Below are 11737 nucleotides of genomic sequence, written 5' to 3' on the forward strand. Positions count from 1 at the left end.
TTTTTTTGTTTTTGTTTTTTTTTTGCAGCCTTCTGAGTCAACTGTCCAATTACTTTTGGTCCCTTGAAAAAGAGGCAGCGAGATTTTAAAGAGCTGTAATTCCTAACCCCTTGCTCCAATTTAGATGTGAATACTCTCAAATTACAGCTGAGAGTCTGCATTTTAAGCTGATACTTATTATATAATTGTATCCTGAATATGTTTTTGTTAACAGCTAAAATAACAAAACTTGTGTCACTGTCCAAATACTTTTGGGCCTGTATAAGGGAGCGCTCTGCCACCCCTGCGGAGAAAGCTCATTTCAGCCGCTCGTATCCGGGGTCTTGTTCTTTTGGTCATGACCCAAAGCTCATGACCATAGTTGAGGGTAGGAATGTAGATTGACCGGTAAATCAAGATCCAACCTTGCTCCTGCTGGACTGCTTCAGCCCTTACCAGTTCCCCACTGTCCATGCTCCCACATCTCTTTGTTACTGGTTTGCCACCCTCGGGGGGCCACACGGCCATTCTAACTATTGTCGACCGGTTTAACAAGATTTTGTTGCCTTGCCCAAGCTCCCCTTGACCAATGAGACTGCACAGCTGGTCCTTCACCATGTCTTCAGGATCCATAGCCTCCCTCTGGATGTAGTTTCAGACCGGGGTCCCCAGTTTACCTCAGTGTTTTGGAAGAAGTTCTGCTCACTAATCGGCTCCACCGTAAGTTTCACCTCGGCGTTCCATCCCCAGTCCAATGGGCAGGCTGAGAGGATGAACCAGGTTCTGGAAACCACCCTCCGCTGCCTCACATCAGAGCACCCTTCCAACTGGTCCGAACATCTCCTGTGGGTGGAATACACACACAACACCCTTACCAGTTCTGCTACAGGACTCTCTCCGTTTCAGTGTGCCTATGGCTATCAGCCTTCCATCTTCCCTGCTCTGGAGAGGGAGGTCAGCTGCCCCTCGGTTCAGTCCTTCATTCGACAGTGCAGAAGAACCTGGTCCTGAGCTTATTCTGCTCTGCAATTTGTTACTTTTTGGAACTTACTGACTAACCTTTGTTTATTTAACTAAAAAAGGCTATCCTGTTAATTGTTTTAACGAAGATCATTCAGAAAAGCCTCCTGTAAGCTTTAGCACAAAGTTATAAACCCAGAAAAATATTCGGTAAAACAACTAATAAAAAGACCTTGGCTGATGCTCTTAAATCTTGATTACTAAAATTGTTTTAGACATCAATTTGTAACATTGTTTGTTATAAACAAAAAGAAGTCAGTTGGTCTGCAAAATCATCTTTTTTTTTTGTCCTTTTGTCAGAAAACTCAATGCCATTTAACAATTTTTGGTTATATCAAACAACTGTAAATAATACTAAGATCAAGAAAGCCTGGCAAATTTATTATTTTTGAAAAAAGGTGCCTAAATATACATTTTGGTTAATGAACAATATGATTATAAATATGTTAAATGGTTATCCATGTTTGATTTATGCAATTTAAAATGTGTGAAAAAATGTTAACGTTTTGGATTTTTTTTTTGTCCCCCCCCCCCCCCCCCCCCATTTGTACAACGGTTGATTTGTGTTTTCTGAAGTTGTCACGATGAGCCATCGACATGGCAGGAAGCAGGCAGGACCCAAATGCAGGACTGGTGCAGGTAGTTTATTTCAAAGATCAAAATTCCAAAAACCAGGACAGAAGCATACACAGAGCTGAGCAGAGCAGAATAGACTTGACCAGGAACAGACTATGAACAGCTACAACATAATGCTCGACACAACACAGACACGGACAATACAGAGCCCAATGATCCCACAAGGCCTGAGTGAGGGAGAGAGGTACACTATATTACCAAAAGTATTCGCTCACCCATTCAAATGATCAGAATCAGGTGTCCTAATCCCTTGGCCTGGCCACAGGTGTATAAAATCAAGCAAGCCGCCGACTTTCTGCACAGTCAATTGCTACAGAGCTACAAACTTCATGTGACCTTCAGATTAGCCCAAGTACAGTACGCAGAGAGCTTCATGGAATGGGTTTCCATGGCCGAGCAGCTGCAGCCAAGCCACACATCACCAAGTGCAATGCAAAGCGTCGGATGCAATGGTGTAAAGCACGCCGCCACTGGCCTCTAGAGCAGTGGAGACGCGTTCTCTGGAGTGATGAATCACGCTTTTCCATCTGGCAATCTGATGGACGAGTCTGGGTTTGGAGGTTGCCAGGAGAACGGTACATTTCAGACTGCATTGTGCCGACTGTGAAATTTGGTGGAGGAGGAATTATGGTGTGGGGTTGTTTTTCAGGAGCTGGGCTTGGCCCCTTAGTTCCAGTGAAAGGAACTTTGAATGCTTCAGGATACCAAAACATTTTGGACAATTCCATGCTCCCAACCTTGTGGGAACAGTTTGGAGCGGGCCCCTTCCTCTTCCAACATGACTGTGCACCAGTGCACAAAGCAAGGTCCATAAAGACATGGATGACAGAGTCTGGTGTGGATGAACTTGACTGGCCTGCACAGAGTCCTGACCTGAACCCGATAGAACACCTTTGGGATGAATTAGAGCGGAGACTGAGAGCCAGGCCTTCTCGACCAACATTAGTGTGTGACCTCACCAATGCGCTTTTGGAAGAATGGTCAAAAATTCCTATAAACACTCTCCTCAACCTTGTGGACAGTCTTCCCAGAAGAGTTGAAGCTGTAATAGCTGCAAAAGGTGGACCGACATCATATTGAACTCTGGGTTAGGAATGGGATGGCACTTCAGTTCATAGTATGAGTCAAGGCAGGTGAGCGAATACTTTTGGTAATATAGTGTATATATGCAAGGAGCACCAGGTGACACAAGTGAGGCTAATTGCAGAGACCCAGTTGAGTGTGATAACAGGTTACCCCACATAGCAGACAGCAGGAACAGGAAACAGTAAGACCTGACAGAAGTAAACAGTTTACCTGAAGTTCCTGTGGAGAATTTTGTCATTGATGTGACATCATATTAACTTCCATGCAACAATGTTGTTGCAAGACACATCTTGACTTCAACAACAGTGTGCATATTTTAGTTAACCCTTGTAAAGTCCAATATCCAATATGTCTTTGTGTCTGTGTGTGCGTGCATGAGTATGCGTGCGTGTGCATGTTCCTGTACTGCATGACTTGTGCCAACTTTTCCTCATATTCATTAATACTCTGGGATATATTCTGGGACAAGATGGAAATCATTGCAAGGACAAACGGTGTGTACAAAAATGCGAAGGACCGCACAAGGGTTAATATCTGGTGTACAAAGTGTACCAACTTTTTTGATAATGTGATTAGTCATTTTCCCAAACGCTGCCTTTTCTTGATCATTTGTTTGATGTCTGTTACCAGTACATCAAAAAGGTAAGACTAAAATTATACTGCAGTTTTGTTATTTACAACAAAGCAGAGTATGCAGTGCTTCCAGGCATCTGCTACTGTGTGTGTGTGTGTGTGTGTGTTTATTTAGTAATACACTGATTTCTTTTTAGATAAAGCCAATTAAAGTCATAAATTACTGGCGGCATTTTAATCCAGAGGTATTTCTTCGGCATGAACATGTACCTACATCTGTCCAGCCCAGAACATGTCTCCTGACAAACTGTTTGTTTGTTGGAACCACCACCACATTTAACCTGGATACATCTCCACAGGCGCCTCCTGGAAGCTAGATTGAGTGTATTTTCTTCCCTGTGCGATGAGCTTCTTATATTATGTCTCAGCTATTGTTCACTGGGAGTGACTTCTGTTTTATCTGATGTGATCTGAAGCCACAAAATCATTAATTTTGGGGAGGGGTTGCAATGTGATGTCTTCTACGCACCCCCATTTCTAGGATTGATAAGGGGATAATGTACCATTTAGAAAGAGCGCCGTGAAACCAGCAGACCTTCTTTCCTTTAAAATAAATGGACTTCTTCTTGTTCCAGGCTGTCTGATAGACACTCAGTGAGATTGGTTCTGTTGAATAAGAGATGAATTTCTGTCACCACGTGGCTGCGACCTCTGAAATATCATTATTTACAGGCTAAGGTTAACTTCACAAATATAGCCTGAATTCAAGAGAGGGCTATATCAGTGAACATGGCTCTGTTTTATTACTGGCATATCTCAAGAACAATTGTATTTTTTTTCATTTTGCACTGAGACTATATGCAGTATTTTAGAACACTCCAAAAAACTCCATTGGTTTTTCACGGATGTGATATACAGTCAGAGGCGTAATTGCAATGTTTCATTCTGTAATTACAGTGGTAAAAATGTAGGAAGTTAATCATGTACTTGACTTAAAGTTGAATGAAGTTTTTGCCATGTCCTTGAGAGGAACATGTTTGGAGCAGATGATACAGTATTTAGTGGTTTGTTTTTTTCCTGCTGGCCAGAAATCCCGTCAATTTGCTTTGATCAGTATTTTGACCTCTGCTTTATATTATTATAAGACTCATTAAAATTTGCTTAATTCTTTTATAATGAGAAACCAAAACAAAAAAACACAACAATTAATTAATTAAATATCTCTAACAACTTACACTGCAGCCTACATCTTGCAATACTATTACATATGATGCGATTTTAATTGCAGCTTAATGTTACCTGGAAATGAATGATTTATTCACACACAGTTTGGAAATATTGCTTCATTCATTCATATTTCACATCGGCTCTGAAACAGACTAAATCAATTATTCAGTTAGCTGGAAAAACCAAAAAGCAAAGATGATATTAAAGCGTCTCCTTAAGAGTCCAAGTCCAAGTCCCTGAAGATGGTAGACTGAGGGATTATTGTTTTGATTTTTTTTTTTTTCCAATGTAAACCGTGAAAATGGGTTTAGTAATATTGAAGTTAAAAAAAGGAAATTTGTTTTCTTATGCACAGTTTTGTCGAAAGTTATGTTTGCTTTAAATTACAGACCATGTGTTTCTTAACCATAAGGCTGTGGCCCAAATTTGGGCCGCCAGTTCCACCTTGAGGGCTGCTGAAAAAAAGTTATATATATCAAGGTCAAGGGTCAAGGTCAGTTTTATTGTCAATACCTTCACATGTACAGAACATACAGAGGTATCGAAATTACGTTCCATAACATATATGTATATATGTTATGTTACATACAGAGAAGAGGACTGTTCTCTTCTGTATGCTAGCTGTAGCAAAAAGTATGGCGAGGTTTTTGAAACAAGAAGACATTTTTGTGAAATTCCAAATTCATCAAATCTAATATTTAATGGGCTCTGGTCCACTTTGTACTATAACATTTGGGCCTCAAGGTTAAAAAGTTTAAGAACCTCTGGTCTAGAACAATGATACTGCTTCCCCTAAAGCTGCTGTATTTTAAAGTGGGGAAGGTGTTCTATGGTTTACATGTGTCACCTTTACTTTGTATGTAACCTCTAAGTAACTAATGTGCCTTGTATGTGTATCCCTTTCAGGGATGCTCACAGTTGCACCCAAAGGTTTTCAGTGTCCTGCTGAGAAAAACTGCAACCCTTGTCTGGATGCAGCCAAAGCTTGCAACCTCAACAACAGCTGCAAAAAGCAACGTTCCAGCTACATTGCCACCTGCAGCAAGGGAGATTCCAGCAAGGGTGAAACCTGCAGCAAGAAGCGGTGCCACAGAGCCTTGAGAATGTTCCTGGACCGCATGCACCCCGAGTTCAGCCACCGTCTGCTCTTCTGCCCTTGCCAGACTGAGGGCTGTGCTGAACGTCGCAGGCAGACAATCGTTCCCGACTGCTCCTACATAGAAAAGGAAAAACCCAACTGTCTGGAGCTATGGAAAGTCTGTCGCCAGGACTCACTCTGCAGGTAAAGTAAAGCCTGCGGTGTCCAGTGCTGCGTTTATGTGCAGTGGGTTATTGATTTTCAATGTCTGTTCATGTCAGTTTTATTAGTTTGGCAGATGTTTTGTTCTGTGTTACTGTTTGATGGCAGCTTCCCTGCTCCCATGGCATTATAAAGTTTTTATTTCTGTGTTGTAACTTTGCCAGCAAAGTAAATAGAGTTTCGGGGAGCCTGGGGCTATTAGACGCAGGATGAAGATGCAAGGCTAAGTTGAAGAGACAATGCTCAATTAAGCCGAACAAAACATTAGTGGATCATTTTGGCTGTTGGGGGCCTCATTTGGATTCAAGTGAGCAGATTCAATTCACACTTACCCAGCTGTGACATGTCTGCTTGTGTTAGAGCTGCTGAGAGCAGGTGAAACACAGCGGAGAGAGCACACATCTGACCACTCAGAGGGCACAGGCTCAGCGTTTATTAATCTAATAGTGTATATTATGAGACATTTAAATAATTCCATTTAAAAGCTCATTATGAGCATAATGGTGTTCGATCAAGTGTCTGACCCTTGAAAGGGTCTTTGAGCAGTGTTCCACACCAGGGTCTTCTTTTTCTTTCGGCTTTGTCCCTTTTTTTTCCAGGGGTTGTCAAATCATTGATTTCCATCTCTCCCTGTTCTCTGTATCTCCTACTCTGACTCCAACTATCTGCATGTCCTCCCTCACTGCATCCATATATCTCCTCTTTGGCCTTCCTCTCTTTCTCCTACCTGGTAGCTCCATCTCTAACATTCTTCTACCAATGTATCCACTGTCCCTCCTCTGCACATGTCCAAACCATCTCAATCTGGCTTCTCTAGCTTTTTCTCCAAACCTTCCTGTCTGTGTTGTCCCTCTAATGACCTCATTCCTGACCCTGTCCATTCTTGTCACTCCTAAAGAGAATCTTAGCATCTTTAACTCTGCCACCTCCAGCTCCTCCTCCTGTCTTCTGCCTATTGCTACTGTCTCTAAACCATACATCATGGCTGGTCTCACCACTGTCCTGTAAACCTTTCCCTTCACCTTAGCTGACACTCTTCTGTCACAGATCACTCCTGACACTTTTCTCCAGCTGTTCCATCCTGCCTGTACTCTATTCTTCACCTCTCTTCCACAGTCTCCGCTGCTCTGAACAGTTGATCCTAAGTACCTAAACTCCTGCACCTTCACCACCTCTGCTCCTTGTAGCCTCACTATTTCACTGTTCTGCCTTTCGTTTACACACATGTACTCTGTCTTGCTGCGACTGACCTTCATTCCTCTTCTTTCTAGTGCAAACCTCCACCTCTCTAGGTTCTCTTCTAGCTGCTGCCTACTCTCACTACAGATCACAATGTCATCTGCAAACATCATAGTCCATGGGGACTCCTGTCTGACCTCATCTGTCAATCTGTCCATCACCACAGCAAACAAGAAGGGGCTCAGGGCCGATCCTTGATGTAGTCCCACCTCCACTTTGAAGTCTTCTGTCCTCCCAACAGCGCACCTCACTACTGTTGTACTATTCTCATACATGTCCTGCACCAAACTAACATACTTCTCTGCCACTCCTGACTTCCTCATACAAAACCACAATTCCTCCCTTGGCACTTTGTCATATGCCTTTTCTAGATCTACAAATACACAATGCAGCTCCTTCTGACCTTCCCTGTACTTCTCCATCAACATCCTCAAGGCAAATATTGCATCTGTGGTACTCTTCCTAGGCATGAAACCATACTGTTGTTCACAAATCTCCACTTCCTGCCTCAACCTAGCTTCAACTACTCTTTCCTAAATCTTCATTGTATGGCTCATCAACTTTATCCCTCTGTAGTTGTTACAACTCTGTGCATCACCCTTCTTATGAATTGGCACCAGAACACTTTTTCTCCACTCATCAGGCATCTTGCCAGTCTCTAAAATTCTGTTAAACAAACCAGTCAGGAAATTTACTGCCACTTCTCCTAAACACTTCCATACTTCCACTGGTATGTCATCAGGACCAACTGACTTTCCACTCTTCATCCTCTTCAGGGCTTTTCTAACTTCATCCTTTCTAACCTGATCTACCTTCTTCCTACTAGTCTCTGGCTCCTCGTTTCTACTTTCCCTTTCATTTTCCTCATTTAACAACTCCTCAAAGTATTCCTTCCATCTTCTCAGCACACTTTCCTCACTTGTGATCACATTCCCCTCTCTGTCCTTAATCAACCTCACCTGCTGCACATCCTTCCCAGCTTGATTTCTCTGTCTCGCCAATCTATACAACTCCTTTTCTCCTTCCTTTGTTTCCAAACTCTCATACAACTCCTCATATGCCTTTTGTTTGGCCTTGGCCACTTCCCTCTTCACCTCCCTTGTCCTCTCTTTGTACTCCAGTCTGTTCTCTTCTGTTCTGTCACTGTCCCATCTCTTCTTCGCTAATCTCTTTCTCTGCACACTCTCCTGGATCTCCTCATTCCACCACCAGGTCTCTTTGTCCTCCTTTCTCTGCCCAGAGGACATACCTAGCACCTTCCTACCTGTCTCCCTCATCACTGCAGCTGTAGTCTCCCAATCATCTGGGAATATCTCAACACTACCCAGAACTGCCCTTACTTCCTTCCTGAAGTCTTCACAACATGTCTCTTTCCTTAGTTTCCACCACTTGATCTTCTGCTCTGTCTTCACTCTCTTCCTTTTTGTCACCTCCATCGTCATTTTACACACTACCATCCGATGTTGTTTGGCTACACTCTCACCTGCCACCACCTTACAGTCTCTAATCTCCCTCAGATTACATCTTCTACATAGAATATAATCTATCTGTGTGGACCTGCCTCCACTCTTGTAAGTCACCCTATGTTCCTCTTTCTTTTGGAAATATGTGTTTACCACAGCCATTTCCATTCTCTTTGCAAAATCTACCACTGCCTGTCCTTCTACGTTTCTCTCCCTAACACCAAACCTGCCTATCACTTCCTCATCTCCTCTGTTCCCTTCCCCTACATGACCATTTAGGTCTGCTCCAATCACCACTCTCTCTCTCCTGGGGATACTCTCTACCATCCAATCTAGCTCCTTCCAGAACTTCTCCTTTTCTTCCAACTCACAGCCCACCTGTGGGGCATAACCACTAACATTGCTGATGTGATGGAGAGAAGAAGAGTAGATATTTTGTGTGTGCAGGAGACCAGGTGGAAGGGCAGTAAGACTAGAAACATTGGAGGAGGCTACAAACTGTTTTATCATGGTTCAGATGGGAAGAGAAATGGAGTAAGGGTGATCCTAAAGGAAGAACATGTAAGAAATGTGGTAGAGGTGAAAAGAGAGTCAGACAGGTTGATGTGTGTGAAGGTAGAAATAGAAGGAGAGATGATTAATGTTGTTAGTGGTTATGCCCCACAGGTGGGCTGTGAGTTGGAAGAAAAGGAGAAGTTCTGGAAGGAGCTAGATTGGATGGTAGAGAGTATCCCCAGGAGAGAGAGAGTGTTCCACACCAGGGTACTACTGTATTATTGGTTACTTAAGTACATATAACAAGTAATGTTCTCCCAATTTTATGTATTGTAGCCCTAATATTGTGATCTAATTAAGTGATAAAATATGTTTTGGCCCAAATTAAAAATATTTTTTGTTTGGATTATTTTAAGAAGATTAAATGAAGATTAAAATTAAAACGTGTTTGTATCCTCTGTAGCTCATGGTAAAGTCGGTTTTGGAGACAGACAGAAGTCTTCTTTTCTTCCTTCCTTTAGTTTTGATACTTAAATAACTGTTAACAAAAAAAAAAAAATAAATAAACACCAGGGGTCAGAGCAGACACTAACAATGTGAATGTTTTCAATTGTTTAGTAAACTATTTAATACCTGATTTATTAGCCTGACTGATCCAAATATTGGGTCAGTCAGGCTATTAATCCAGGTATTAATTTGTTGTGATGTTTAACTTTTTTCACTAAAACAAATATGTTGCAGCATATAAATTAAAAGCGTCTAATAAATTGTAAATATGTGCACAGCTAGGCTCATACGGTATCTCTGGTCCTTCATATATTTTTTATCTATTTTATCATATATTATTTTATCCAGTGCTGAGAACCAAAATCTTCATATAAACACCAAATCCAGCCACTGCACTGCTACAGTAGGGAAACTATTGCCTCTCCACCGATTTATGGTTGCCTTGATAATTACCTGCATGCCTGCGCTGTGTAATCTGTTTTCAGGCCAAGTTGCTTTCTGTGACCTCAGGTGTCTGCACTGCTCCTCTTGATGAAATAGAACGTTAAAGCTCATTATCTGTGGCTTTATAATGTCCCACTGAGGTTAACAGCTCGATGAGAACATGCGCACGTACAGTATGGACACAAGCTGGCCGGCTCGCCCAGATGGACCAAAAACCATTAAGCAGCTGCAAACACAAACAGCCCCTGTGTGCGTGTTTGTGACTTCAAAAGTTCTCTGTTTGAGTTTCTCAGTCCTGTATTCTCCTGCAAAGACTGAGCTCCACCACGCAAGAAAATGGCACTTTAAGTTAATTAAAGTAAGCAGCGTGCTGGTTGCAGAGCGTCCTAGCAATTTTTATCCCACTATGAGGCGTCTGCAGGCCTCACCATCACCATGATGACATGAAATATCTTATAATCTCTTTTTTCCTTTATCTGTCTCAGAGTAATTTCACTGTTTCACACTGTGCCCACCAGAAACAGTGATTTCTTAATTAATTCAATCTGATAATTTTTTAGATATTGCCATCAACGGCACATTGTGCTCTTAATTTGATTTGCACCTTCAGTATGTTAAAGAAACAAATTGAATCTCCGCTCATTTGTCATGCTAATGGCGACGAAGTCCTCACATTAGGTCTTTCTTTTGTGCAAACCTGGTGATAACGACAGACAGAAAAAGAAAAAAACCCAATAACACCCTAAACTTTTTTCACCGCATATTTAAGTACTACACAAGAGGAAACCTTTCCCTCCCTTCTCTTTGATGATAAAAGCAGGAGAAGATCAATCAACAACAGGCCGTTCTCCCTGGAGGATAACTGTATTACTCTGAACTCAGGGATTCACAGGAAGCCCAAAACCTATTTCATTTTAACACAAGGGACAAGCTAAGAGGGGGGGAGGAGGAGGAGGAGAGAATAAGAGGAGGTTAGCGAGATAATGAGACAGCAAGCAGGAGGAGAGGGAGGGATGGTCACAGAATCGATTGAGGCTGTAAAGCTACTGCAGCAGGTTGGAGGTCAGTGGTTTGGTCACACAGCGATGGATCTGTAGATTTTGTTGATCATCTCAAACAGCAGCCCAGCTCCTGTGCCCCTCTCTCTCTGGGGTAAAAAAAAAATCAGTGGAGTCAGCAGCTTTGTATTATTTGCAGATGATACAATTTGTGCCAACTTTTCCTCATATTCTGAGACGAAAGATGAAAATCATTGCAAGGACAAACGGTGTGTACAAAAATTTGATGGACCACACAAGGGTTAAATTTGAATAAGGGCTGTCAGTAGATTTCAGTCTGATTAGTACCAGAGTAGCATGATTGTAATTTCCATCCATCCATCATCAACCGCTTATCCGGGGCTGGGTCGCAGGAGCAACAGTCTGAGCAGGGACACTCAGACTTCCCTCTCCCCTGACGCTTCCTCCAGCTCTTCTGGGGGGACCCCAAGGCGCTCCCAGGCCAGCTGAGCGACGTAGTCTCTCCAGCGTGTCCTAGATCTTCCTCTAGGTCTCCTCCCAGAGGGACAGGACCCGAGCACCTCCCGAGGGAGGCGTCCGGGGGGCATGCGATGTAAATGCCCAAGCCACCTCAACTGACTCCTCTCGATGTGGAGGAGCAGCGGCTCTACTTTGAGCTCCTCACCCTATCTCTAAGGGAACCCTCTGTCACCCTGCGGAGAAAGCTCATTTCAGACGCTTGTATCCGGGATCTCGTTCTTTCGGTCATG

The 11737-nt window shown here is 42.7% G+C and overlaps 1 protein-coding gene across 1 annotated transcript in view; it reads left to right on the top strand.

Annotated features, from left to right (window-relative positions):
- Nucleotides 1-5166: 5166 nt before the first annotated feature.
- Nucleotides 5167-11737, top strand: part of LOC103398920 (GDNF family receptor alpha-2-like) — a 32248-nt gene continuing 25677 nt past the window's right edge. The window contains exon 1 of the mRNA XM_025053883.1: nt 5167-5803. Coding sequence (XP_024909651.1) covers nt 5400-5803 — 404 coding nt within the window. The 5' untranslated portion in view covers nt 5167-5399. The remainder of the gene's footprint in view (nt 5804-11737) is intronic.

The sequence above is a fragment of the Cynoglossus semilaevis genome, unplaced genomic scaffold (assembly GCF_000523025.1).
Source record: "Cynoglossus semilaevis isolate Cse_v1.0 unplaced genomic scaffold, Cse_v1.0 scaffold1478, whole genome shotgun sequence".
Taxonomy (NCBI): domain Eukaryota; kingdom Metazoa; phylum Chordata; class Actinopteri; order Pleuronectiformes; family Cynoglossidae; genus Cynoglossus; species Cynoglossus semilaevis.